This window comes from Chiloscyllium plagiosum, chromosome 39 (assembly GCF_004010195.1).
Source record: "Chiloscyllium plagiosum isolate BGI_BamShark_2017 chromosome 39, ASM401019v2, whole genome shotgun sequence".
NCBI lineage: Eukaryota > Metazoa > Chordata > Chondrichthyes > Orectolobiformes > Hemiscylliidae > Chiloscyllium > Chiloscyllium plagiosum.
This window is the reverse complement of record NC_057748.1, coordinates 15507383-15535088: the sequence shown is the minus strand read 5'-3', so window position 1 is coordinate 15535088 and position 27706 is coordinate 15507383. Positions and strand designations below refer to the sequence as shown.

The 27706-nt window shown below is 41.7% G+C and overlaps 1 protein-coding gene across 2 annotated transcripts in view; it reads right to left on the bottom strand.

Moving 5' to 3' along the window:
• Window positions 1–27706, bottom strand: part of LOC122542272 (glutamate receptor ionotropic, NMDA 2B-like) — a 396244-nt gene that overhangs the window by 246743 nt on the left and 121795 nt on the right. For both annotated transcript variants that reach the window (XM_043679844.1, XM_043679846.1), the window contains exon 3: window positions 24033–24452. In XM_043679844.1, coding sequence (XP_043535779.1) covers window positions 24033–24440 — 408 coding nt within the window. In that variant the 5' untranslated portion in view covers window positions 24441–24452. The remainder of the gene's footprint in view (window positions 1–24032; window positions 24453–27706) is intronic.

The following is a 27706-nucleotide window of genomic DNA, read 5'->3' as shown; positions in this document are numbered from 1 at the left end:
TATTTGTTGCAAGCTGGAATGTACTCTGCCTTCGGGAGTGACCAAACCTCTGTTAGTTAACTGCACCTTTATGATGAACTGTGTTCCTGTTAGTGGGCCTGGTCCTGGTCCTCTGTGTATGGACCAGGCCTCTACGGAAAGTGAAACACCTGTGTGAGTGCTATGAGGTGTACATTTGCTGCCTTCAGGAGTGGACTCTATTTCTGACAATGCACTTTGTATACTGGAGTGGACTCTGTTCCTGAGAATGGCCGCTGCATTTTGAAGAGAACTGTTTATGGTAATGGACTCTGTGTACCAGAAAGGACTTTGTTTGTAATTGGCTCTGTCTTGTTGCTTATTGGGTTTATTACTTGCACGGTTGTGTGTCCCTGGATCTAACAGGCCTTGCTGTGAACTGGGAGGCTCATAGGTTGACCTGGCAGCTGTCACCCCAAGAGCCGGAGATGGGCAGGACATATGGATGCAGGTTGCTGAGAGCCAGAAGGTGGGTAAGCCATTCTGAGTGCTGTTGTCCTGAGAAGGGGTAATCAGGATGGACTGTCCTAGAGGTGGCTGGAAAGTATGTCAGAGCAGCTGAGAGCCAGCAGGTGCATACAGGCAGCTCAAGATCCAGAAGGCTTGTGGCTGCCCTGTGCGCCATTGTCCCAGGGAGGGAGAGGAGCTGTTCTAGATGTCTCTCAGGACAGTCCATAAGCCGGATGGTGCATAATGGTGTGCGAGGGGCAGACCGAGAGCCAGAAGACGTGTAGGCCGTCCACGGTGCTGTCACCCCAGGAAGGTATCAGAGTGTGCTGTCTTAAAGGTGAGAGTATGGTGCTGGAAAAGCACAGCAGGTCAGGCAGTATCTGAGGAGCAGGAAATCAACTTTTCTGGCAAAAGCCCTTCATCAGGAATAAGGCTGGGAGCCTCCGATGTGGAGAGATAAATGGGTGGGGCTTGGGGGAAGGTAGCTGAGAGTGCAGTAAGTGGATGGAGGTGGCGATAATGGTAATAGGTCAGAGAGGAGGTGGAATGAAATGGTAGGTTGGAAGGAAGATGGACAGGTCATGGGGGTGGTGCTGAGCTGGAAGGTTGGAACTGGGATAAGGTGGGGGGAGGGGAATTGAGGAAACTAGTGAAGTTGACATTGATACCATGGGATTGGAGTGTCCCGAAGTGAAAGATGAGGCATTTTTCCTCCAGGCATCAGGTGGAAAGGGAGTGGAGATAGAGGAGGCCCAGGACCCTGCATGTCCTCAGCAGAGTTGGAGGGGGAGTTGAAGTGTTCGGCCACGAGGCGGTGGGATTGGTTGGTGCAGGTGTCCTGGAGATATTCTCTGAAGCGCTCTGCAAGTAGACATCCTGTCTGCCCAGTGTAGAGGAGACTGCTTCAGGAAGAACAGATACAGTAAATGATATGTGTAGACATGCAGGTGAAATTTTTATGTATGTGGAAGGCTCCTTTGGGGCCTTGGATGGAGGTGAGGGGGAAGGTGTGGATGCAGGTTTTGCAATTCCTGCTGTGGCAGGGGAAGGTGCCGGGAGGGTGGGTTGTGAAGGAGGCCATCTGGTGAGTTCTGTGGTGGAACTGGTCCTCCTGGGAGCTGATGTGGCGGAGGAATTGAGAATAAGGGATAGCACTATTGCAGGAGGCAGATTGGGAGGAGGTATAATCCAGATAGCTGTGGGAGTCAGTGGCCCGGGAGGGTGGCTAGGGAAGCTGGAAGGTGGATAGACCATCCTATTCACTGTCATCTAGGATGGGGAAACAGGACAGGCTGTCCTAGAGGTGGCCGGAAGGTGTGTCAGAGTGGACCGAGAGTCAGTCAGAAGGAGCATGGGGTGGACCGAGAGCTGAAAGGGGCATAGGGGTGGGCTGCCTTTGAGTGACCGGAAGGTGGGAAGGATGGGTGTTTTGCTGGGCTGCCAGGAGTATATGTGATGTATGCATTATTTTATTGTTCAGTTTATTGGACTATCTGCATGTGATTGTGTTTACCATTTTCTTTTTGATATAATAAGGTGGGATTTGAGATTCGCCCTCTTTTCCCTGTGAACTGGTTGTATGGTAGGGTTTGTGGGTCTGGCTTTGCTGTGCCTTTCCCCTGTAAATTGCTGTTACTTATAAACTGCTGTTCATTGTTAACTGTTTGTGATTTGTACTGGTTAATAAAATAAATATAACTAAGGAAGAAAATATAAATAGGAGGTTAGAATCTCCTCAGTAGAGGACTGACTCCGAACTGGCCGGCCACAGCCAGTGTACTGTGCACGAGTAACTAGAGGGTGACTTGATGATGGGACCCAGCCTTTGTGCAGTTATTTCAGGTCTGTTCCTGTTTTCCGAAATAGTTTCAAGGAATGGAATGGCCTCCTCCTTCCTATGTAATAAGTTGGATGGCCTACCTTTCCTATGTAACTGTTTAAAGAGGGTGAATGGCCTTCCCCTGTTCCAATGCAACAATCTCAAAGAACTGAGTAGTATAAACCTATTCCTATATCTTATTGAGTGAGCGGTTGAAAAATCTTCACCAGATGTTCTAAAACAAATTACTGATATCTGTCGTTCAGAATAAAAGATAACCAAGTCAAAATGATTGGCAGAAATAACAGCCATCAATATTAGACTAGATTTTTGCTTTTTGTACCTTTGGAAAATTGGGTGTTGTGAACGCATGGAATGCAAGCGGGGGCAAAGTCACACCTTTATAAAACACCCCCTTTCCTGTCCACCTAAACTGGCAGATGATAAACGAGATTCTGGATTAGTGGTGCTGGAAGAGCACTGCAGTTCAGGCAGCATCCAAGGAGCAGCGAAATCGATGATGTTGCCTGAACTGCTGTGCTCTTCCAGCACTACTAATCCAGAATCTGGTTTCCAGCATCTGCAGTCATTGTTTTTACCTAGATGGTAAACGAGGCAGACTGCATTAACATCTTTCTGATGAAGGGCTCCTCGGATGACCTGCTGTGCTTTTCCAACACCACTCTAATCTTGACTCTGATCTCCATCTGCAGTCCTCACTTTCGCCCTGCATTAACATCTTGTAAACTAGCTAGCCAGTGTTCAGGGCAAGTTCAATTGCTTCTGGGTGGCAAAAGTGTTTAGCACTGCTGTCTCAATGCCAGGGACCCAGGTTTGATTCCAGCCTTGAACAATTGTGTGGAATTTGCTTGTTCTCTCCATGTTTGTGTGGGTTTCCACCCACAGTCCAGAGGTGTGCAGGTTAGTTGGATTGGCCATGCTAAATTGCACCGGTGTCCAGGTATGTGTAGTTTAGGTAGATTAGTCAGGGTTAATGTGGGGTTATAAGTAGGGGAAATGGGTTTGGGGATGGGATGCTCTTCAGAGCCAAAAGGCCCCCGCACTGTAGGGATTCTATGATTGTGTTATATTCCTGCTAAAACAGGCAACGAACAAAACATGTTCATTGTGATAGCATCTTTTTAAAACAGCTGCCATATGATGTTCACACAAATGTGATCAGCCTTTGTCTTAACCAGCTCTGTCCCACCACCTCCTCCAGGGGACAGTGTGTGATTATATTAAAAAATACAGTTGTTAAAAATCAATTTTCACTAACCATCTATGATTTCACAGAATTGTCGCCATTTGAATGTAGTTGTTGCATTTCCCCATTCACATACCAATCTCCAATCACACTTCATGCTTTGAGAGGTGAATGTCATCCAGCTGAAAGATCATGTAGATTTTGCCAGTGATTTTTGACCAGTTCCAGACTACCGAAAGCCAGAAAGGCAATTTGTACAACATCTGTCTATTCATGTTGTAAAAGTATGTTTGTATATGCCCTGAGCGCTATTTCCTTCCCAATTATAAATATCAGGTGCAGCAGAGTTTGCATATGTAAATGTGTCACTTTACCATGTTGCCTTACCTTCCTGAGCAGCGCCACCATTGGCAAAAGTGTGTAAGTATGGCAGGCCATACAGCAGTTTACATGGAAACTTTATTGCATAAAAATATGGATGTGTGAATTCAAAATACAAAATTAAGGACAGAATGGGCTGATTATGTCATCACACCCTGATGCAATTATATCATACTATTTAACGTAGCTTCAGCTGAGATCTACATATGTTCATAACAAGACTAAAGTTCAAATCTCACAACACCAGGTTATAGTTCAACAGGTTTATAACAGGACTATAACTTGGTATTGTGTGATTTTTAACTTAGTCTACCCCAGTCCAACACCGGCACCTCCACATCATATCAAGACAGATCAGGAGATCAATCACCTATCCGTAGCGTCTATTACATTTTGATCATTTTGAGTTGGAAGGACATGATAGACACAGGTAGGCTTGTGAAAAAATATGTTTGTCCTTCAGCAAGTAGCCTTACTGATCAAAAGGTTCAGGGAACAAATATGAGAAGATGGTTCAGAGACTGTAATAACTTCAAAGCTTGGCTCTGCCAACTAACTTATGCAACATAATAATTTAATAGATCTAATAGCAGTTATACACGGAGTATGTTATGTGGTCCTTATGTCCTAGCTCCCAATTTAACTGCTGGACAAGTCCCACACACTTCGTGCAAATTTCCCCACTCCATCTGTGTGGATGAACAGGTTACATGGCTCTTCCCTCTGAGCTTGTCCTTAAAGGAGCCAGCTACTACAATATAATGAGTAATATAATCCAAGCTCTTCAATCTGCCCATAGAGGAAGTGTGTGCTGAGGCCAATTGCTGTTTCTCAGGGAAGGTTAATACATAAGAAAATGTTAACTTTTATTTAAGATGTTGCCTATTTATTGGTGGGTTCCTGTTCCCATCCAGTTGTGATTTGCTCCTAAAAAATGGTTTCAGCAGAGAGTAAATCTGATCACATGTACATGTCCTGCATGAGGCATTTTCAAATGTGACATTTTGAGATGTCAGTACTGTCAGATGTCAATTGGAAGATTGTCACAAGCAAAAGTAGATTCAACATGATCTAAGATTGGCTCTTCAGGAAACACATGACACAGTGGGTGCCATTCTTGCCTCTGCGAAGGTTTGAGTTTAAGTTCCACTCTGGATATCGGAGTACAAAATGAAGATCGCCACTTCAGAGGTGCTGTTTTTCAGATGAGATCTTAAATTAAAATGCCACCTGCAGGATTGGATGGATGTAATTGATCATGGTATTCTCTCAGGTATGCTAGCCAACACTTCTCTTGAATCTTTAAACAGGCTATCAAGTGACTATCTCATTGCTGAGTGCACAAACTGGCTGCTGTGTTTCCTACACCACTTCAAAAGTACTTCTGTAGCTGCAAAGTATCTTGGGACAGCCAGAGGTCATTAAAGCCTCAGAAAGCTAGCACACAGGTGCAGCAGATATTTGGGAAAGCAAATGGAATGTTGGACCTTATTTCAAGGAGGTTGGAATATGAGCCTTACTGTAATTGTACAAATGAGACCATATCTAGGGTCCTGTGAGCAGTTTTGATCTCCTTATTTAAGGAAAAAGATCATTTTAACTGGAGGCGGTTCAGAATAGGTTCACTGGAGCAGTCACTGGCATGGAGGGATTGTCTTATGAGCAAAGGTTAAACATGTTGGGGCTGTACTCAGGAGTTTAGAAGAATGAGAAGTAATCTCATGAAACATATGGGATTCTTAAGGGCTTGATAATGTAAATGCTGAGAGGATGCTTCCCCTCATGGAAGCGTCCAGGACCAAAGGGTATAGTCTCAATAAAAGGGTGCCAATTTAAGACTGAGATGTGGAGGAACTTCTTCTGTCAGAGGCTTGAGAGTCTTTGGAACTCCTTGCCACAGAGATCTGCGGAGCCAGAGTTCGTGTGCATATTCAGTGCTGCAATAAGTGGATTCTTGATCAGTAAGAGAATCAAGGGTTAATGGGAAAGGGCAGGAAAGTTGATGTGAGGAATGTCCGATAAGCCATAATCCTATTAAAAGCAAAGCAGATTTGAGAGGCTGAATGGCCTACTGCTATCCTGTTTACTACGGTATTATCACATAAATAATAGTGTTACTTCACAAGTAGACTCCACTATGGACCTTCACCTAGTTTTTTTTTCATATTCATTTATGGAATGTGGACATCACTGGATAGACCAACATTTATTGTCCATTCCTTGAAGTCCTTAAGAATTTGGTGGTAAGCTGCCTTCTTACACTGCTGCAGTCCATGTGTGTTAGTACACCCACAGTGTTGTTAGGGAGGGAGTTCCAGATTTTCTTTTTAGTGACAGGAACAGCAGTGTAATTCCAAGTCAGGATGGTGTGTGATTTGGCAGGGAGTTTGCTGGCGTGATGTTCCCATTCATCTGCAGCCTTCATCCTTTGAGATGATACAGATTGCAGTTTTGAAAGATGCTGTCGAATGAACAATGTCTACAAAACAAGGTGGAAGAGCCATTAAATGCTGCACTCAGTTGAGGTTTCCCAAATTCAAAATAAAATCTTTTTGGGATGCTGGTGACAGAAAGACAGCACACTATTCCTGAGGAACAGCTGCCCTTTCTTTGCCTCCCTTTTTTTTTTTTGACACACCATCTGCTTTTAAATTGGAATGTGACCCTTTGAGTGTTTCACAATGTTTAGAGACAGCTGGCTATGTGCTGCTGAGGATGTGAAGCCTTTCAGCTTCATTTCACCCCCTGTTGATAACAGGACCACAGGTCCTCAGCTCCCATTGATTCACAGTTTGATAGTAGACAAAGCGACCTTTTCATTTAGTGTTGGATAGACTGTGATCGGAGAGGTGGCTGCTGACTTTTAATTCCTCTGCGTCACACTGGATTGAATGATTTGCATTGGGTCAGATTGCTTGCCAAGAAAATATCTTTAGTACTTCTCACTTTGATGTGACTTAGTGATTTGACTCATCAAATCTGATTTACTTTCCTTCAAAAGCATAATTAATTCTTGTATTTAGAAAAAGGAAGTAGAGATATATTAATAGAAAGGGCTAATCCAAAGGTGAGTTCACAGATGGGCAGGCTTTGTTCAGGAAAATAAAGAGAGACTGAGATGTAATATAGAGGGAGACAATTACTGAAAAGAAAAACAGAAAAGTAGAGAGAGATTGAGAAACTATTCTCGCAAATTGACATTGTCTCAAAATTACAGTTAGACATGAAATTAGAAGGTCAATTATGGAGGGGTGGACTTCCACCTACTGCGTTGATCCAGAAATCAGTCGGCAACTACAGAGATAACACTGGGACTGGCAGCCTTTGAGTGCAGGATGGGATTTTAGCCCCTCAAGCACAGGAAGCTCCACCCCAAGGAACAAATATGTTTGTCCAGCAACTCTGTAGATACAATTGCGTTGTAGGACACTTGCCACTCCAGGGTTCTCATCCAGACCCTTGAAGAAGTGAAGGCATTTCCTGGAAGAACAAAAGACATTTTAAAGTGGTCCAGAGGAAGCAAGGATGAAGTGAGGAAAGCCTTTTTTCTTAGTGAGTAGTTAGAGTATGGAATGCACTGCCTGGAAAGGCACATATGATGATTATATGGATAACAATAATATTAAAGGTATGGGGGCAAAGCAGGAGATGTTTAGCAAATTGTTGGAACCATGCTAGAGGAAATCAGTTTTTAGGAGGCATTGTTAAACATGGGGAGGTGAGGCTTATTTGAAACCGAGAGATGGGAAAGCCAAAAGTGGTCACTAAGGGAGTTCAGGAGCATAGCATCAATCGGTACAGTTTCTGACTGCACATGGCTAGAGTGCCATCGCTGTGTTGCTCTAACCGTTCATTACATGACTATTTCATCATGTACAAAGTGATGTGTGGTTGTTGCAGGCTCTTGGATGGATCTTGGCCAGAATGTACACTTTCAGCTGGTATTATCTGATACTAAATTAAATCCTTCTATCTTCCATTAATTTCTATTCAATTATAGTTCCACAGTACAGCACAGCACAGAATGCTATATCTTGGATATGAACCAGACAGGTCCACAAATCTACCAAGATTTCCCATTTCACGATCTTCTATAATTTCTGTGCTAGTTACAGTCTAAAGTATAAAAGAAATATTTGGATTTATATCTTGTATCTAATTGAAAGACCTATTCACTTGGTCCAACTCCTGCAAATTCTCCATGGTAGCACAGTGGTTAGCACTGCTGCCTCACAGCGCCAGAGACCCGGGTTCAATTCCCACCTCTGGCAACTGTCTGTGCGGAGTTTGCACATTCTCCCCGTGTCTGTGTGGGTTTCCTCCGGGTGCTGTGGTTTCCTCACACAGTCCAAAGATGTACAAGTTAGGTTAATTGGCCGTGCTAAAATTGCACCTAGTATTAGGTGAAGGAGTAAGTGTAGGGGAATGGGCCTAGGTGGGTTGCTCTTCAGAGGGTCGAAGGGCCTGCTTCCACACTAAATAATCTAAATCTTTAAAAAAAAATTAAACTTTTTTTCCTTTTCAACTACATATCCAGTTCCCCCTTAGAAAATTAATACTAAATTTGCTATCCAGACTTAGAAAATTTAGGGGGTATCACTCTTGTCTAGGAATCAGCTGAGTCTGGGTTCAAGTTCCATTCCAGGATCCAATGATTCCATCATACTTAAAAGTCCCATGTGGAACTGAGGGAGTGTTCCACTGTTGTGGATAAAATCTTTCAGATTAGATGTGAAACATCATTTTGAAGAACAGCAAGGAATTTATCCCTTTCATCCTGGTCAATGTTTATCCCTCAACCAACATTAGTAAAACAGTTTACCTGGCTATTATCACGTTGTTTGTGGGAGTTTACTGTGCAAATCAGCTCGACTTATCAATAACAAAGTTGTATAGTAAGTTAATTTTTTAAAAGTTAGAACACCAACTTCAATTCATAGACACTTCATAAAACATAGTGAAATGTTCAGTGGCCATGAAATGTACCATATAAATGTAAGTCATTCCTTTTGTTTTGTCTGTTTAGCACCCTCCAAATCTCACAAATGCATTGTGAAAAGATAGTCTCACTTCCTCCAGCCATACAAACATAAGGATCAGACATAGGAATAGGACGTTCAGCCCCTTGAGCCTGCTCTGTCATTCAATAAGATCATAGCTGAACTGATTCCTTCAAAAACCTGTTTATCACCCCATCCCCCACCCACCAATAAACTGTTTTCCCTTCCATATCATGTATCTATCTATGCCTTACAAATATTTAAAGACTATTTCCACAACCTTTTAGAAGAAGAGTTATGAAGACTCAGAACTCTGAGTAAAAAAACAAAATTCCCTGTCCCAATTGGGTGACCATTATGTTTAAACAGTTACCCCTAGTTCCAGATTCTTCCACAGAAGAAAACATCCTTTCCATATCTACCTCTCGGGATCTTATTTGTATCAATGAAGTCACATCCTAGTCTTTGCAATTCTAGTGGATATAAGCCTAGCCTACCCATCTTTCCTCAAGACAGCCTGTCCTTTCTGGGTATCTATCTAGTAAACTTTCTTTACAGATTCTTCCTTTAAATAAGGAGACCAATATGATATGCAAAGTTAAAAATCACACAACACCAGGTTATAGTCCAACAGGTTTACTTGGAAGCACACTAGCTTTCGGAGTGACGCTCCTTCATCAGGTAATCACCTGATGAAGGAGCGTTGCTCCGAAAGCTAGTGTGCTTCCAATTAAACCTGTTGGACTATAACCTGGTGTTGTGATTTTTAACTTTGCACACCCAGTCCAACACCGGCATCTCTGAAATATGATATGCAGTATTCCAGATGTGGTCTCACCAGTGCAGTGTATAACTGAAGCAAAGCCTCTGTATTTTTGTACTAAATTTTTCTCATAACAAATAAAAAGACATTCTTTTAGCTTTCCTAATTATTTGCTGTATGTGCATCCTATTTTTTGTGTTTCACGCACTTGTATGGCCAGATCTTTCTGCATCTCCGAGCTCTATAATCTCTCGCCATTGAGATTATATGTTCTTTCTTTAATTTTTCCTGATGAAAATGTCACATTTTCCCACATTATACCCCATTTGCCAGCTGTTTCTCCTACTCACAACTCATTGTTACATGTTCGTAACCTCCTTATGACATCCTCATAACTTGCAAGATTGGGATGAATGTGCAGTAAGTTTGCACCACTTGTGAAGCAGACTGGGGAATCTGTATGAGAAGGGCAGCAACTGTGAGAGATAAAAACTGGGCCAGAGAGTCTATCAAACCTTTTTGACCCTATCAGAGCGATATCACAGGAAAACAGGTAGCTGATTTGTGGGTATTTCTTCCAAGTCTCTCTTGATTTGCCAAACAGTTTAACTCGGGAGACGTTATTACGCTGAAAAGTACAGTTGGGAAATTCACTTTTAAACACCCAAATTAACTAAATGGAATAGGGATGGCTGAGCAGGTAATGTGTTGCAGCTGTAATATGTGGGAACTATGAACATTTGTGCAAAATCCATGGTGACCATGTCTGCAGCAGATGTTGGCTGCTTGAGGTACTTTGGCTCAGAGTTAATGTACTGGAGTCTGAGCTGTGGATGCTGACCCATCACAGAGCGGTGGTGTTGCTTGGACACTGTTTAAAGAGACAATCATGTTCATTAGAAGATTATTATTAAATCAATTTGAGTCTGTGGTCAGGGATGGATGTGACCGTCAAGCTATTGGGATCTTTGGAGAAGCCTTAGCCAGTGTCTTTGTCAAGATTCTTGCTCATGGTAGTGAGTACAGAGACTGCAGGGAGAAGGAGTGAACTGACTACAGCACCATGGTACACCGTGGTTCAAGTGGAGTTAGAAAAGAGAAATGTGGTAGAAATAAGGGATGACATAGTTAGGGGAACAAATACTGTTCTGTGTAGCAAAGCCTGGTTCCAAGGTTCGGAACATTCTCTGGCTGAAGAGGAACTTGAAGTGGGAGAAAAGGATCCAGTTTTCACAGTCCATTTTAGATACTAACAACATTGGTAGGACTAGGAAAGTGGTTCTACAGTGCAATTACAAGCAGCTGAAGGCTAAATCGAAAAGTCACTAAAATAACAATCTCAGGATTCCAAACTGAGCCACATGCAAAATGATGTAGAGTAAATAAGATTAGAGAGGAAAATGTGTGGCTAAAAGATTGGTGTAGGAGAAATTGGTTCTGAATCATGGGACACTAGCATTAGTACTGGGGAAAGCGAGAACTTTTCCGTTGGGGTGAACTTCATTTGAATCATGTTGGAACCTGTGTCCTGGCAAATCGTATAACTGCATAGGGCTTTATAATAATTCTTGGCAGTCGGAACTTGATTGAGTTTTTTAAAGAAGTAACAAAGAGGATTAATGAGGGCAGAGCAGTGGACATGATCTATATGGACTTAAGTAAGGCATTCAACAACGTTCCCCATGGGAGACTGGTTGGCAAGGTTAGATCTCATGGAATGCGGGGAGAACTGGCCATTTGGTACAGAACTGACTCAAAGATAGAAGACAGAGGGTAGTGATGGAGGGTTGCGACAAAGATTGGTGCACGGGTCCACTATTTTTCATCATTTATATAAATATTTGGATGTGAACATAGGAGGTGTAGTTAGTCGGTTTGCAGATGACACCAAAATTGGAGGTGTAGTGGACAGTGAAGAAGGTTACCTCTGAGTATAATGGGATCTAGATCAGATGGGCTAATGGGCTGAGGAGTGGCAGATGGAGTTTAATTTGGATAAATGTGAGGTGCTGCATTTTGGAAAAGCAAATCAGAGCAGGACTTAATGGTAAGGTTCTAGGGGGTGTTGCTGAACAAAGACTTTGGAGTGCAGGTTCATAGTTCCTTGAAAGTAAAGTTGCAGGTGGATAGGATAGTGAAGAAGGTGTTTGGTATGCTTTTCTTTATTGGTCAGAGCGTTGATTATAGGGGTTGGGAGGTCATGTTGCAGCTGTACAGGACATTGGTTAGGCCACTTTTGGAATATTGCATGCATTTCTGGTCTCCTTCCTATTGGAAGGATGTGGTGAAACTTAAAAGGGTTCAGAAAAGATTTACAAGGATGTTGCCAGGGTTAGAGGATTTGACCTAATAGGGAGAGGCTGAATAAGCCAGGGCTGTTTTTCCTGGGGCATTGGAGGCTGAGGGATGACCTTATAAGAGGCTTATAAAATCATGTGGGGCATGGATAGGATAAGTAGACAAGGTCTTTTTCCCTGGGGTGGGTGGAGTCCAGAACTAGAGGGCATGGGTTTAGGGTGAGAGGGTAAGATATAAAAGGGACCTAAGGGGCAACGTTTTCACGCAGAGAGTGGTGTGTATATAGAATGAGTTGCCAGAGGAAGTGGTGCAGGCTGGTACAATTACAGCATTTAAAAGGCAGCTGGATGGGTATATGAATAGGAAGGATTTAGAGGGATATGGGCCAAATGCTGACAAATGGGACTAGATTATCTGGTCAGCATGGACAAGTCGGACCGAAGGGTCTGTTTCCATGCTGTACATTTCTGACTCCAAGAGCAGTGTAGTGAAGAGGTGAACAATAATCAGGGAGGGGCAGAAAATATTAATGGCAGATCTGATAATGAATTTTATATTAATAAGGCATCTCCTGGTTAAGGATTCTCTGGAGCAGGGATGGTAGCAATCACAACGGGGTAGAATTTCAAATTTAGTTTGAAGGACTTGGACCTCAAACCTCTGTGCTCAAATTAAATAGGCGTTGTCTAAAATGAGCGGGGCTGGGGTGGAGGGGGAGGAGTGAAGAAGACTGGGAAAGTTAATGGATAAGCAATGACAGACATTAAAGCGGATATTTCAACACAAGGAGAATTTATTTCATTCAAAAGAAGGACTTAATGAGAAAGATAAAACATCCACAATTAATAAAAGCAGTTAAGGAGAACATCCAATCAAAACCTAAGGCAAGCAGTTTCAGTGATTGGGCAACAATTTGGAATTAAATGCAGTGAAGTATGACGTCATGCATTTTGGTAGGAAAAATCAAAAGGCAGAGAATTATTTAAATAGAGAGACTCCTTTTTTAAAAAAAAAGGCAGCACAGGAATTTGGGTGTTCTTCTGGATGAAACACAATGTTAGCATATAGATACAGCAAGTAATTAAGGAGGCAAAAGAAATTATGGCTTTTATTGGAGATTAAAAATAATGAAATCTTGTTGCAACTCTATGGGATATTGGTGAAGCTGCACCTGGAGTGGTATGTGCAGTTTTGGTCCCTGTTTTTAAGGAAGGATATACTAGCATTGGACACCATTCAAAAGAAATTCGCTAGGCTAATTCCTGGGATGAGGGGGTTGACTTACCATGAATGGCTAAATAGGTTAGACCTTGCATCATTAGAGTTTAAAAAAAGGAGGATGATCTGACTGAAACATACAAGATTTTGAGGGGGCTTGCCAGGGTAGATGTTGAGAAAATGTTTCCACTGGTGTGGAAATTTCAAACTACAGGACATCATACAGATTAAGAGGGTAATCATTTAAAACTGAGTTTGCTGCACCCAGGCAGGAAAGGCCTTTCAGCCTGTCTGGAATACAGATTTTCAGCTCTGCCACCTCCAGGCAGTTTATCGGCCCTTGCTGTGTAATGACAGATTTACATCTAACAGCAGACGTTTTGTTCCAGGTTTTGCAAACATGGCTAAGGAAGGTGTTTCATGCTGTTACTATAGATTGGCTACATGAGTGACATTTTCCACTAACTGGCTATTGTCACCAATCCAAAGTAAAACTGCTGTTTTCCTCCTATCCAACAATTGAACAATGTCAAATTTCAATTTCAATGCCAGTGTATTGCTGGGTACATTGGTTGTACATCCCAGTGATTAGCTGATGAATGAACAAAAAGCTTGTTCTTTTGGTTATTCATAATTTGTAATGGGCAGAGTATGCATGATACTCAGCCAGCCTGAGTTTGCAAAACTCATACAATATAATGCATCCACCCTGCTGGATGTGATCCTGCAATTGGGTAACAAATGCTGAACAATCCCGAGTGAGTTTATGGCTATACTATCGACCAATTTAAGCTATTCACTCAAGCTCATCATAGGACTCATTTATATTTGCTAGAAATGACATGCATTCTTACAGAGGGACAAGTTCTTTGCAAACATAAGGAATATGCCTTCTATCATTATAGAATTTCCCATAAACTTGGGGTTCTTCAGTTCTCCACAATAAGCCAATCAGAGTCCATTCACCAAGCAATCAGCAACCTTTTCTCATATGTATAAATTGTTGTGATCACTTGAAATTTGGCATTCTTGCATTTGTCTTGATGAGTGCAAGTCAAAAAGCTTTGGTCTCTCTTTCCAGCAAATATTTAAGTTTTTCTTTAACCTTCTCACCTCTGGTCCCAAACCCAGCCAATGCTAAAATTCAAGCCCATGGTCTCTGAAAGGTTTAAACATATCCAGGTTTGACAGTCTTAGGCTGTGCACTATGGTAGAGGGGACAGATTCAGTTTCCAGAGTGGAAATGGTCACATCTGACAATTGTCTCTCTGGTTCACTAGTCCTCTAAAAGCTGCAACTACAACGAGTGGCTACATTGCTTCCACATATGCAACTCCCAGGAGGTATGACTGTTATGGTGCCAAGGCACATAAATAGAGTTGAGTACATATCAGCTAAGTTCTAACTGAATTATTGAAGGAAAATCAAGGGATTGAACAGGCTAACCTGTTGCAAAGCCTGTCTGTTTCTGATTCTGTGAGTGGAATCCTCTATGTTAGGCAGGTTACTTACATACTGCCTGCAAAAGCAAAGAGGGACAGTGCCTATCAGGCACCCATGAGGATAGGCGGAGGCCCCCAGGAAATGAAGTCCCAACCCACCTAGCATTGGCAGCTATTCATTTCCAGTAGTTCTAGCATTTGGCACCACTATGGAGGAGATTGTGGCTGTGGTCAGTACAGCAACACCCCATTACTTGTAAAGTAATGGAGCGACTTGCTGGGGCAAGGAAAGGGTGTCCCACAGGGTGGGAGACAGTGAGGTCTACAGATGCTGGAGATCAGAGTCGAGAGTATGCTGTGCTTTTCCAGCAACATCCGAGGAAAATCAACGTTTCGGGCCAGAGCCCTTCATCAGGAATGAGGGCTCACAGGGTGGGCATTACGGAGAGAAAGGAGCTATGGCAGTTAGAAGCAAGGGCAAGAGATGACAGCTATTCTCCTGTCCATGTCAATGCCCACAATTATGCAGAAATAAGTGCACCCCTATTATCTCTCAGCCCACATGGAATAACCTATCAGATGAGCCATATATACTTGTCCCACCTACACCCCCAGCAGGAATAAGACCTTAAGTGGTCTTGAGGTGGTTGCTAATCAGCCATTTAGGAGGTGGAACAGGAAAGTCATCCATGGGCCATCCCACTTGGGGGAAGGTGGGAAAAGTTCAGGTATGTTTCCAGATGACAATATCTTTAATTTTCTGCACTTCCTCTGCCTCCTCTGGGCTCAGAAGATTCCATCAATTGATTTACATTCCCAACACATGAAATGCTGATGAAATATTTACTATCTTCAAGAGATCTTATCAATGTGAAAAGGAGGTGGAGGATGACGGAAGTCTGATGTTTGTTAATTTATCTCATTCTCAATTAGGTTTGATGATACACCATCAAAGCTCTGCACATTGGAATACAATAAGGTTTGAACCTATCTTATTGAAAATTGATAAAAACAAATTAAGGACACGCCAACCTGAGGTTGCCTTAATTTATATTGATTGCAATGTTACAATGTACAAAATTCATTAGAAGGATATTAATCATGGTACAAAAATAATTTGATTTAAGTGAATAGTCAACATACAAGAAATAGCAAGATAAAATATTAGATTTGGCCTTTCATCTTTGGTTTTCAATACACAAACAAGTCAGTCAATCCGATTTATCAATATTGGTGCTTTCTCTCATACAAGCCTCCTTCCACATAATTTCTGATAATAGCAATTTGTCTGTCATGTATTTATCTACTTTTCCTCTACTGTGCAATTAATCTCAACTACCCCTTTAAATTGAAATGGAGACCCATCACAAAAGTCAGTGGTGCAGAACCTGGTACATGAATCTCGTAAAGTTCGTGAGCAGGTATAGCAAGTCAAGAGAAAGGTAAAGAGATGTTGTTTATTTCAAGGGGAATTGATTATAGAAAATAAGTTTTTAATGGAGTTGTACAGGTCTTTAGTTATATCACAACTACCATGTGCACTTTTGATTTCCTTATTTGAAATAAAGAATCACAGAAGAGCTATGGTATAGGAGATGTTTTGATCAATCATATGCACACCAGCTCTTCAATGATGCTATGGACCAGACCAGACTCCCCAAAGTATATCATGGAGGTAGCCTAGACTCTAACTTTTATAATTTTTTTTAAAAGGCAAGTGTAAGGCGCTGTGTTGCAAACATTATTTGATTAATCCACCACTAAGCTTTAATCAAAACACACTTTTTATTCTTACAACACTGTTAAAATATAACAAAAGAGGAATTGGCACAATTTTACTCCGTGGAAATACTTAACAAGATAATGTATTATTTAACCACTATTCATCAACTGTTCCAATATATGCAGCATCCTAAGAAAATATATATAACCAGGAGATTAGGAAAAAAGAAAAGCAATATGCAGCATCCTATTCAATTCAGCAACAGAGTTATTATTCTCACAGGGTTCTGAGGAAGGGTCACCAGACTCAAAACGTTAACTTTGATTTCTGGATGCAGGTTTGCTCGCTGAGCTGGAAGGTTCATTTTCAGACATTTCATCACCATACTAGGCAACATCTTCAGTGAACCTCTGGACGAAGCACTGCTGGTGTTTCCTGCTTGCTATTTATATGATTGCGTTTCCTCGGGTTGGTGATGTCACTTCCTATGGTGATGTCATTTCCTGTTCTCTTTCTCCGGGGTTGGTAAATGGGGTCCAAGTCAATGTTTTTGTTGATAGAGTTCCGATTGGAATGCCATGCTCGTGTGTATCTCTGTTTGGCTTGTCCCAACATGGATGTTTTGTTCCAGCCAAAGTAGTGTCCTTCCTTATCTGTATGTAAGGATACCACCCAAGAATTCCTGATGACCATCAAAGACACCAGATAGAAGCGGATGAAATAATGGTGTCCTTTGATGTAACAGCCCTGTTCTAATCAATCAGCATCAACCTAGCCAAGGAAACGCTGACTACACTATTAGAAGACCCAAAGACACACACACATCAGTGGGTGGACCTATGCCTTACCACCCAATTCGCCTTCAACAACAAAACCTACAGACAAACCAACAGAACACCCATGTGTGGTGAAAGGGTTAAAATTATGTCCCAATACATGTGTGAATCTAACCGGAATGGAGGTGTTGCTTAGTCCCGTGTGAATCTTATTGTACACCTTCCCGTGTGAATCTTCTTATCTGTATGTAACCAGAATGGAATGTGTTTTTTAGCCTTGCTCTGCTGTTCACATGAATGTTTATATCTGGAAAAGAGTATATCAGCTGGAAAAGTCTCCAGTTCGGTGAGTCTGCTCCGGGGTTACGTTTAACCGCCGAGCGTGGGTTGTTGGCAGCCGCTCTACGAGAACTGACGGCTCCCAGTTCCGGTAACATGTAGAGTGAGTATAAGCCAGACCCGTTGTAAGTATGAGACCTGGTTGTGGCGACGCTGCGGGGGATAAAATGCTCATATTCTAGCAGACTCGCCTCTTGGTCGTTTGTTCTGTGTCAGACTACTCTCCTACGAACCTGACCTTGAGAATTTTTTAAAACACCATGGGATCTCCGATATCCGGATTCTTAGCAGAAACAGTAATGCAGAGACTTGAACAAACAGCTCTGCCAACCATCCAACCCAAACTCTGGATCCGCTATATGGATGACAGCTTTGTCATCACTAAACAAAACAAATTAGAGGAAATCTTCAAGACTATCAATAATACCCTTACTGGCATAAAATTCATTAAAGAGGACGAAAACAACAGCAAACTGCCATTCCGAGATGTCACAGTAAAGCGAACAGCCAATGGGGAACTTCAAACCAGTGCTTACAGGAAAACAATACATATGGACCAAATATTCAACAACAGAAGCAATCATCCCAACATCCACTAGCTAAGCTGCATCTGAACACTATTTCCATGAGCCACCACACGCTACAGCACAGAGGAACTATGCAGAGCAGAGGGAAATCACCTATACAGTATATTCAAAAAGAATTGGTATCCAATGAACACAGTCCACCGATTTCTCAGCAACAAACGCAAAGAAGCTGACAAAATGCATCCGGAAATCCTAGTTACTCTCCCCTACATCAAAGACATCTCAGAAATGACTGCCAGACTACTCCGACACCTTAGCCCACAAACCCACCAACACACTAAAACAGCAGCTAATGAACTTGAAAGACCCTATGCAGACAACAAGCAAAACTAATGTCATTTACAAAATACCGTGCTAGAACTGTAACAAACACTACATTAGACAAACAGGCAGAAAACTAACCACCAGGATACATGAATTTCAACTAGCCACAAAACGACATGACCCTCTCTCACTACTGTCCTTACATACAGATGAAGAAGGATACCACTTTGACTGGGAAAACACATCCACTCTAGGACAAGCCAATCAGAAACATTCACAAGAATTCCTAGAAGCATGGCATTCTAACTGGAAATCTATCAACAAATACATTGACTTGGACACATGACAGGAAATGACATCACCAACCCAAGGAAACCCAAACATAAGAGTAGAAAGCAGGAAACACCAGCAGTGCTTCGTCCGGAGGCTCACTGAAGATGTTACCTAGTATGGCGATGAAATGTCCAAAAATAACCTTCCAGCTCAGCGAGCGAACCTACATCCAGAACCTCAACCTGAGCTACAAATCTTCTCAACTTGCTGGCTTTGATTTCTCTTCACAGATGCTGCCAGACCTGCTGAGCTTTTCCATCAACTTCTCTTTTTGTTTATTGTTCTCCCGTGCTGTCTCTCTCCAGTCCGGTAGAAAGAAACAATGTGCCCATACAATGTTTTAAGAGGAAGCCCCTCTGTCTAAGACTTCATTCCAGCATCAGCAAATCAAATCTTGCAGCTCCAGCAGCCAGAAAATAACACCGACTAACTGAAATCAAAATCATTTTAGGTCTGTGTAAGCCTGACCCCACCCACTCATGATTCTCTTGTCTTATTTAAAAAAAAAGCCATGATGAACTCAAAGCCAAAATAAAAGCAAATTACTGCGGATGCTAGAATCTGAAACCAAAAGAGAAAATGCTGGAAAATTTCAGCAGGTCTGGCAGCATCTGTAAGGAGAGAAAAGAGCTGACCTTTCGAGTCTAACTGACCTTTTACCAAAGCTTTGACAAAGGGTCAGTTAGACTCGAAACATCAGTTCTTTTTTTCTCTCCTTAAATGCTGCCAGACCTGCTGAGATTTTCCAGCATTTTTTCTTTTGGTTATGAACTCAAAGCTGTTTACCAACTGCCTGTCTGAAGCAAATATTTTGGCACCACTGTGACACCCCTCTGCAAGAGAAACAGGATAGAAGAGATATTTTAAAGGCTCAGTATTGTCACAAATGAGCATCGCCACCTCATGCCAAACTCCTTTACTCCACATATCCAAACAATCATCCTCTTGAATGCCTCCAACACACTTCAAGGCAGTGAATTCCATGCCCTGACTACTCACTGTGTGAAAATGTTTTCCCTCACATCACCTTTGCTTCTTTTGCAGATCATTTTAAATCTATTCCCTCATTTTGTTCCCTTTACGGACAAGAGTAATCATGAGTTTAATCATACCTACTCTGTCTTGGAGTTTTAGCTCCATTTTTCTCATCTGCTCTCAAAAGCACAATTCATTTGTCTATTAAAAATGTGTCCAACTCAGCCTTGAATACATTTCACTATCTTCTAGGGAAGACAATTGCGCAGTTTTAACGACCATCTGAGAGAAGAAATCTCTCCTCCTGTTTGTCTTAAAAGGGAGTCCTCTTACTCTTAGGCTAGTTTTAGTTTCCACCCAAGAATAAACATTCTCCAGGTATCCAGTCCTCTCAAGATCTTATATACATAAGTTTACTTCTTCTTCTGAACCCTAATGGGTATAGGCCAGACTTAATCAAGCTTTATTAATAAGATTAGACTTTCATCCCAGGAATAAGTTGTGAACCTTCTCTCTGAACTGTTTCTAAGGTAATTTTCTGTTTTCAAAGGATGGATGTGAATGTATTAGAGAGAATGTAGAAGTCATTTTCAAAAATGGTTTCAAGGTTGGGAAACTTCAGTTACGCTGGCAGATTGAAGAAACTGGGACTATTCTCCATGGAGAGGAGAAGGCTAAGAGGAGATTCAATAGAGGTTTTCAAAATCAGGAGCAGGATAGGAGTTTTAAAAGTCAGGAGTTTTACTCCTCCCATAGCTGACTACCAAGCACATGGTGGAAAGTGCAGGGGTATCACAAAAGTCTGCACACAATGACATACTTTAAATTGTTTTTAGGTAGTCATTTCAAATTGTTTGTTCTAAATAATGTGAATATTGTTGTGTGTTTGTCAAGCCACACTGCTGTAATATGAAGTTTTAATACTTACAGTTTACAAATTTCTTGAAAGGATGCCGTGCCTTCCAAGATTAGGTTTGTAATGAATCGTATTTTTGAGGGAAGACAGGCAAGTGGAACTGAAATCACAACTGGAGCAGCTATGATCTAATTGAAGAACCAAATGGCCTATTCATGTCTGTGTTTTCATCTGCCCTTGCAGTAGTAATTCACAGAAGGATAGAAGCACTGAATAATTACAGAACAGCAGGAAGCCATTCAACCCATTATGTCTGTACTGACTCTACAAGGGCCAGTCACCTTATCCCATTCCTCCACCTTTTCTCCATAGCCCTGCAATTTTTTTTCATCAGAATAATATCTGATTCTCTTTCAGAAACCATGTTTGAATCTGCCACTATACTATTTTCACATTCTCATGACCCTCTTGATAGACATTTCTGCAGAACTCCTCAGTGAATTTGTTTGTAACTATGGTCCCCAATCAGTTTTCTATTTTCTGTGCAATGCTTCCTACAAGTTATAACCTCTCAGTTCTGATATAATTCTAGTAGATACCGTTTGCACCTTTTGCTTATATCTATTTTATAATATGGAGATCAGAACTATTTGTGGTTACAGCAAATGTGGTCCAAGTAGATTTGGAGACAAGCTGGTGTCACTGCTTCCCAAAGCTGTCCCTCTACAAATGAACCCATGTTTTTTATTTCCATTTTTAAAATGATATTATGAACATGCAAGGAGTTTCTGTGATGCGTTGGGTGGCATTCCTCCTCTGGGTCAGAGGCTCTAAGTTCAAGTCCCACCTCAGGACTTAATAGCTATGGAAGACTTTTCTTTTGGCTATGGAAGACTTTTTAATTCATTCACAGGAAGTCGGCATAATTGTCTAACCCAGCATTTATTGCCCATCTTTAATTGCCCAGAGAGAAGTTAAGAGTTATCCACATTGCTGAGGGTCTGGAGTCTTACACAGGACAGAAGAGGTAAGGCAACTGATTTACTTCTCTGAAGGACATTAGATTGATGATTATCAGGAAAAAAATCTATGGTTTCATGCTGATCATTAGACTTTTTTTTTTTAATGCCAAATTTTTTTTTAACCGAATTCAAATTCCACCATGCCACATGGCAGGATTTGAACCCAAGTCTCCAAAATATTTACCGAAGTCTTGTGATTAATAATCTAGGCCATCAGCCCCCACCACTCCCCCAAAAGAAAAGGAGTGTCATACCGTCATCAAAAAGGTTGAATGTCGATCTATAAATCTTTCCATTAGGCTTATGCAAGGCAGTAAAAGCATTAGGGATTTATGCTCAGCTAGAACTATGCAGTAATGCAGTGCAACATGCATCCCAAGTTTAAAAACACTCCAGGTACGGTTCTTGTCATGAGCAAGCATTATCCGCCTTCAGACAGTACGTAAATTCATGTTTCATTAGACAGCAACAGTTGATTGGTCAAGACTCGATTACTGCAGTATTGTATCAGTATTGAGCCATGCAGCAGGGCACAACATCCAGATGGTCTACAGATCTCGCCAGTTTCTGGTGTGCTACTACAGATTAATTTCAATTAAAGGATAGCTACTCTCTCGAATTATTTCAGAAGAGGGTTATTCAACTGATGAAGTCCATGGTGGCTCTCTGTTGAACAATCCCATTTCCAGTTCGTCCCTTCCTCCCTCTGTATCCCCGTAGTCCTGCAAGTTAATTTCCTAACATTCAATGGTTTTTAAAGGAAATTGGAAGGCAATCTCCATTCCCACCAGCCTTGTCAGCTGGGTTTCAGGATATTATCACTCACTAAGTTTTTAAAAAAAAGTCCTTATCCAAATTCCACCTGCATCTCTTCCTCAGAACCATAAATTGAAGTCTGGCAATGAGTGTAGTTTTTCTTCTTCTGTACTATCTCAACTTGGCATCATTTTATAAACTTTACTAAATTTCCCTTGCTGAAGAAGAGGAGCCCCAGCTCCTCTAACCTGATTTTGTAGTTAAAATCCTTCATCACTTAAACCATTCCATTTTTGTTTTTTCAGGAGATGTGGGTGTTGCTGGCTAGGCCAGCATTTATTGCTTATGCCTAATTGTTCAGAGGGCAATTAAGAGTCCACTGCATTAACGTGACTCTGGAGTCACATGTAGGCCAGATAGGGTAAGGGTGGCAGATTTCCTTCTCTAAAGGACATCAGTGACCCAGATGAGTTTTTACAACAATCAACAGTGGATATATGGACACCATTTGGTTATCTATTTATTCCAACTTTATTATTGAATTTTGAATTCAATAAAATCATGAGATTTGAACTGTTGCCTCAGAATACTAGCCTGGTATTCTGGTATTAATAGTCTAGTGGCATTACCACTACATCACTGTCTCCCCTTAAATCAGGCAAGTCTCTTCTGCAACCTCTCAAAAAAACTCTCATCCTTCAGAGGAGAAGCGTAAGACCGGGGGAGACAGTGCCTCACAGTGCCAGAGACCCGAGTTCAATTCCCGCCTCAGGCAACTGTCCGTGTGGAGTTTGCACATTCTCCCTCGTGTCTGCATGGATTTCCTCCAGGTGCTCCGGTTTCCTCCCACCGTCCAAAAATGTGCAGGTTAGGCGAATTGGCCAAGCTAAATTGTCCATGGTGTTAGGTGAAGGGATAAATGTAGGGGAATGGGTCTGGGTGGGTTGCTCTTCGGAGGGTCGGTGTGGACTTGTTGGGCCAAAGGGCCTGTTTCCACACTGTAAGTAATCTAATCTAATCTATTATCAGCACACTCTTGCACTCACCTTAAATTGACATGTAGTGTCAGGAAGCACATGACTACACAGTCTTGATTACAGGTATTGAATTTTGCCCATGGATACTCGGAAAGTGGAAGAAATGCATTTTCAGAAAGAGAATGTACTCATGCAAAACAAATCAAACATTGAGGGTGATTTTGCTTCCTTGTCATGATATAATGTGACAATGGAGGATTCATTAAGACATAAAAGGAGGTTGTGCAGCAGGTTAGCACATCATCAAAGGTGGGATACTTGATTCCTCTCTCTGTTGGCTCTAAGTATCCTCCATGCTTGAGCAGTCGCAACACATACTCTCAGAGAAAAATAAAATGCTATCAGAATAAATTAGAACATAAAGCACAGAGAAAGGCTTTTTGACCCATTTGTACCGATACCATTTGAAAGAGCTATCCATTTAGCTATTCAGACAACTCTGTTCATTCACTGTTGTCCTAGAAATTTCTTTTTAAATAATTTTTTTTTAAAGTTGTTATGGATTCTGCTTCTACCATCTCTCCAGCTAACACCTTTGAACAACAAACTGGATGGCTGGTGGAGAAAGTGAAAATGAATCACAGTGGCCAAAAATGTGAGCTTCTATTGCTAGTAACTGAAGTAAAGCCACAGTGATGGTGAGTGAAACGAGTTTTTATCTTTAACCAATTGATGTTACATCTAATCATTAAAATTTGGTGTCAATAGTAGCAACATATTTCCTTACGCAGCACTGACCAACTCAAACAAAAAAAAGTTAATTCTTACCTTGTCAGCCATTATCATCGAGGAACCACCATGTATTCCAAGAATTGGGATCATAGTCTGAGCTGAAATAAAATCCAAAATTTCTGCGATGGACTCATGATCCGTGTCATCACCAAAAACCACACCGTGCATTTTCATCCCAGACATGAGATCGCACACACGTGTAATGATACTCTTGGGGTCAGTCTCATTTACGGTCACCTGCACCACATTGGGATCAATGGGCAAATGTTGGAAATCATCTTTGTTCAAAACATCTTTGATGTCCATCTCACAGGATGTGCCCCCAAGGATCACGGCAATGTTCAAGGTAGGGGTACTTTTCAAGATTCCTTTTGCCCAATCCACATGAGACGCGAGTATTAATAAAATCTTCAGGAGTTGTAAGCCCATGTGCCTCATCTTCATTGAGTTTAATCCCTGCAATAGATAATAAACCTTAAAGAAAAGTGCATGTCAGATTCTAATCATACAACAATACAGTTCTGATGAATATTGATTATTACTCCTGCAACCCAGTTGTAAGTCTGATGAAAAATCTGCACCTCCACCAATTGCTGGTAACTTGCTGATAAGTACTCCACATCAGGCCTTGTTCGACAATGTTGGCTTTGTGAATTTATATATTTACAGATGGAGAAAAAACATGTTTGATTGAACCACGCAATCAAAGTAATTACAGGTATTTAGAGTTTATTGTGAGAAAAAGTTGTTTTTCTTTGGAAGTCAATAAGCATTACATATTTGAAAGTTTTGTTTCTTTACTCAATTGTCTCTTGATGTTTAGATAGGTAGGACAGCATCATTGCTGACCCACCTAGCTAGATATGTTTCCAAGAGTAAATCTAAGTAAGCACCAGTTCAGTTTCGTTTGAAGCCCATACCCAGGGACTGAACGTCTAATCAAGACTGATACTGAGATATTAAATTGAGGCCTCCACCTCCCCTGTCAAGAGAATTGAAGTAATCCCATGACACTGTTCAAAAAAAGCAAAGGAATCTAATGTTTTCTGGTCTGATCTCCACCAAGAGTACCAAAAACAAATTGTCTGATCACGAAGCTTGCTGTGGATTGTGAATCACAGAATCCCGACTGTGGAAATACGCCATTGTCTCAAGACATCCACACCAACCCTCTGAAGAGTATCCCACCCAGACCCACTCCCCTACCCTATTACTCTACATTTCCCCTATTGCACCTAACCTACACATCCCTAAACACTATGGACAATTTAGCCTGGCCAGTTCACCTAACCTGCACATAGAACATTACAGCACATTACAGGCCCTTCAGCCCTCGATATGTGAAATGACCTGTGAAATTAATCTAAACACCGTTCCATTATTATCCATTTTGTATGTCCAGTGCCCATTTAAATGCCCTTAACATCAACGAGTTTACTACTGTTGCAGGCAGGTCATTCTGAGTAAAGCTACTACCCCTGATATCTGTCCTAAATCTATCACCCCTCAATTTAAAGCTATGTCCTCTCACGTTGGCCTTCACCATCTGAGGAAAAAGGGTCTCACTGTCCACCCTATCTAATCCTCTGATTATCTTATACGCCTCAATTAAGTCACCTCTCAACCTCCTTCTCTCCAATGAAAACAGCCTCAGTTCCCTCAGCCTTTCCTTGTAAGACCTTCCTTCCATACCATGAAACATTCTAGTAAATCTCCTCTGAACCCTTTCCAAAGCTTCCACATCCTTCCTATAATGCGGTGACCAGAACTGTACGCAATACTCCAGGTGTAGCCTGACCAGTGTCTTGTATAGCTGAAGCATGACCTTGTGGCTCCAAAACTCAATCCTCCTACCAATAAGTGGCAACACACCATATGACTTCTTAACAACCCTACCAACCTGGGTGGCAACTTTCAGGGATTTAAGTACTTGGACACCGAGATCTCTCTGTTCATCTACACTGCCAAGAACTTTACCATTAGCCCAGTACTCTGCATTCCTGTTATTTCTTCTGAAGTGAACTACCTCACACGTTAATGCATTAAAGTCCATTTGCCATTTCTCAGCCCAGCTCTGCATCTTACCTATGTCCCTCTGTGACCCACAACATCCTTCGGCACTATCCACAACTCTGCCTACTTTAGTATCATCCACAAATTTAATAATCCATCCTTCTATGCCCACATCCAGATCATTTATAAAAATGACAAACAGCAGTGGCCTCAAAACAGATCCTTGCAGCACACCATTGGTAACTGAGCTCTAGGATGAATATTTCCCATCAACTACCACCCTATGTCTACTTTCAGCTAGCCCCAATTTCTGATCCAAACTGCTAAATCACCTTCAATCCTGAAACTCTGTGTATTTTGTACAATAGCCTACCATGTGGAACCTTCTCAAATGCCTTACTGAAGTCCATATACACCACATCAACGGCTTTGCCTTCTTGAAGAACTCAATAAGGTCAGTTACACACGACCTATCCTTTGCAAAACTGTGCTGACTATCCTTAATCAAACTATTCCTTTCCAGATTATTATAAATCCATTTATAATAACCCTTTCCAACACCTTACCCATAACCGAAGTAAGGCTCACTGGCCTATAATTACCAGGGTTGTCCCGACTCCCTTTTAAACAAGGGAACAACACTTGCTATCCTCCAGTCTTCTGGCACTACTCCTGTTGACAATGATAACATAAAGATCAAAGCTCTGCAATCCCCTCTCTGGCTTTCCAGAGAATCCGAGGATAAATACCACCTGACCCAGGATCCTATCTATTTTTAGATCTTCCAAAATTACTAAAACCTCTTCTTTGTCAACCACAATCCTATCTAATTTAGTATCCTGTATCTTCATATTCTCACTAACATTGCCCTTCTCCAATGTGAATACTGACTAAAAGTATTCATTAAGCGCTTTCCCTATGTCCTCAGATTCCACACACAGCTTCCCACTATTGCATTTGATTGACCCTAATCTTACTCTAGGCGAAAGTGAGGACTGCAGATGCTGGAAACCAGAGTTTAGATCAGATTGGTGCTGGAAAAGCAGAGCAGGTCAGGCAGCATCCGAGGAGCGGGAAAATCAATGTTTTGGGCAAGAGTCCTTCATCAGCTATACTCTAGTCATTCGTTTTTTTCCTAATGTATCGATAGAAGGCCTTAGGGTTTTCCTTGATCCTATCCGCCAACAATTTCTCATGTCCCCTCCTGGCTCTTCTTAGCCCTCTCTTTAGATCTTTTCTGGCTAACTTATAACTCTCAAGCCCCCTAACTGAGCCTTCACGCCTCATCCTCACATAAGCCTTCTTTCTCTTGACAAGAGCTTCAACTTCTTTAGTAAACTTATGGCTCCCTCTCTCGACAACTATCAACTGCCTGACAGGTACATACTTATCAAGGACCTGCAGTAGCTGTTCCTTGAATAAGCTCCACATTTCAATTGTGTCCATCCCCTGCAGTTTCCTTCCCCATCCTGTGCATCCTAACTCTTGTGTAATTGCATCATAATTGGCTTTCCCCCAATTATACCTCTTTCCCTGCGGTATATACCAATTCCTGCACATTGCTATTGTAAACATAACCGAATTATGGTCACTTTTCACCAAAGTGCTCACCTACCTCCAAACCTAACACCTGGGCCGGGTTTACTCCCTAGTATCAAATCCAATATGGCATCGCCCCTTGTTGGCCTGTCCCCATA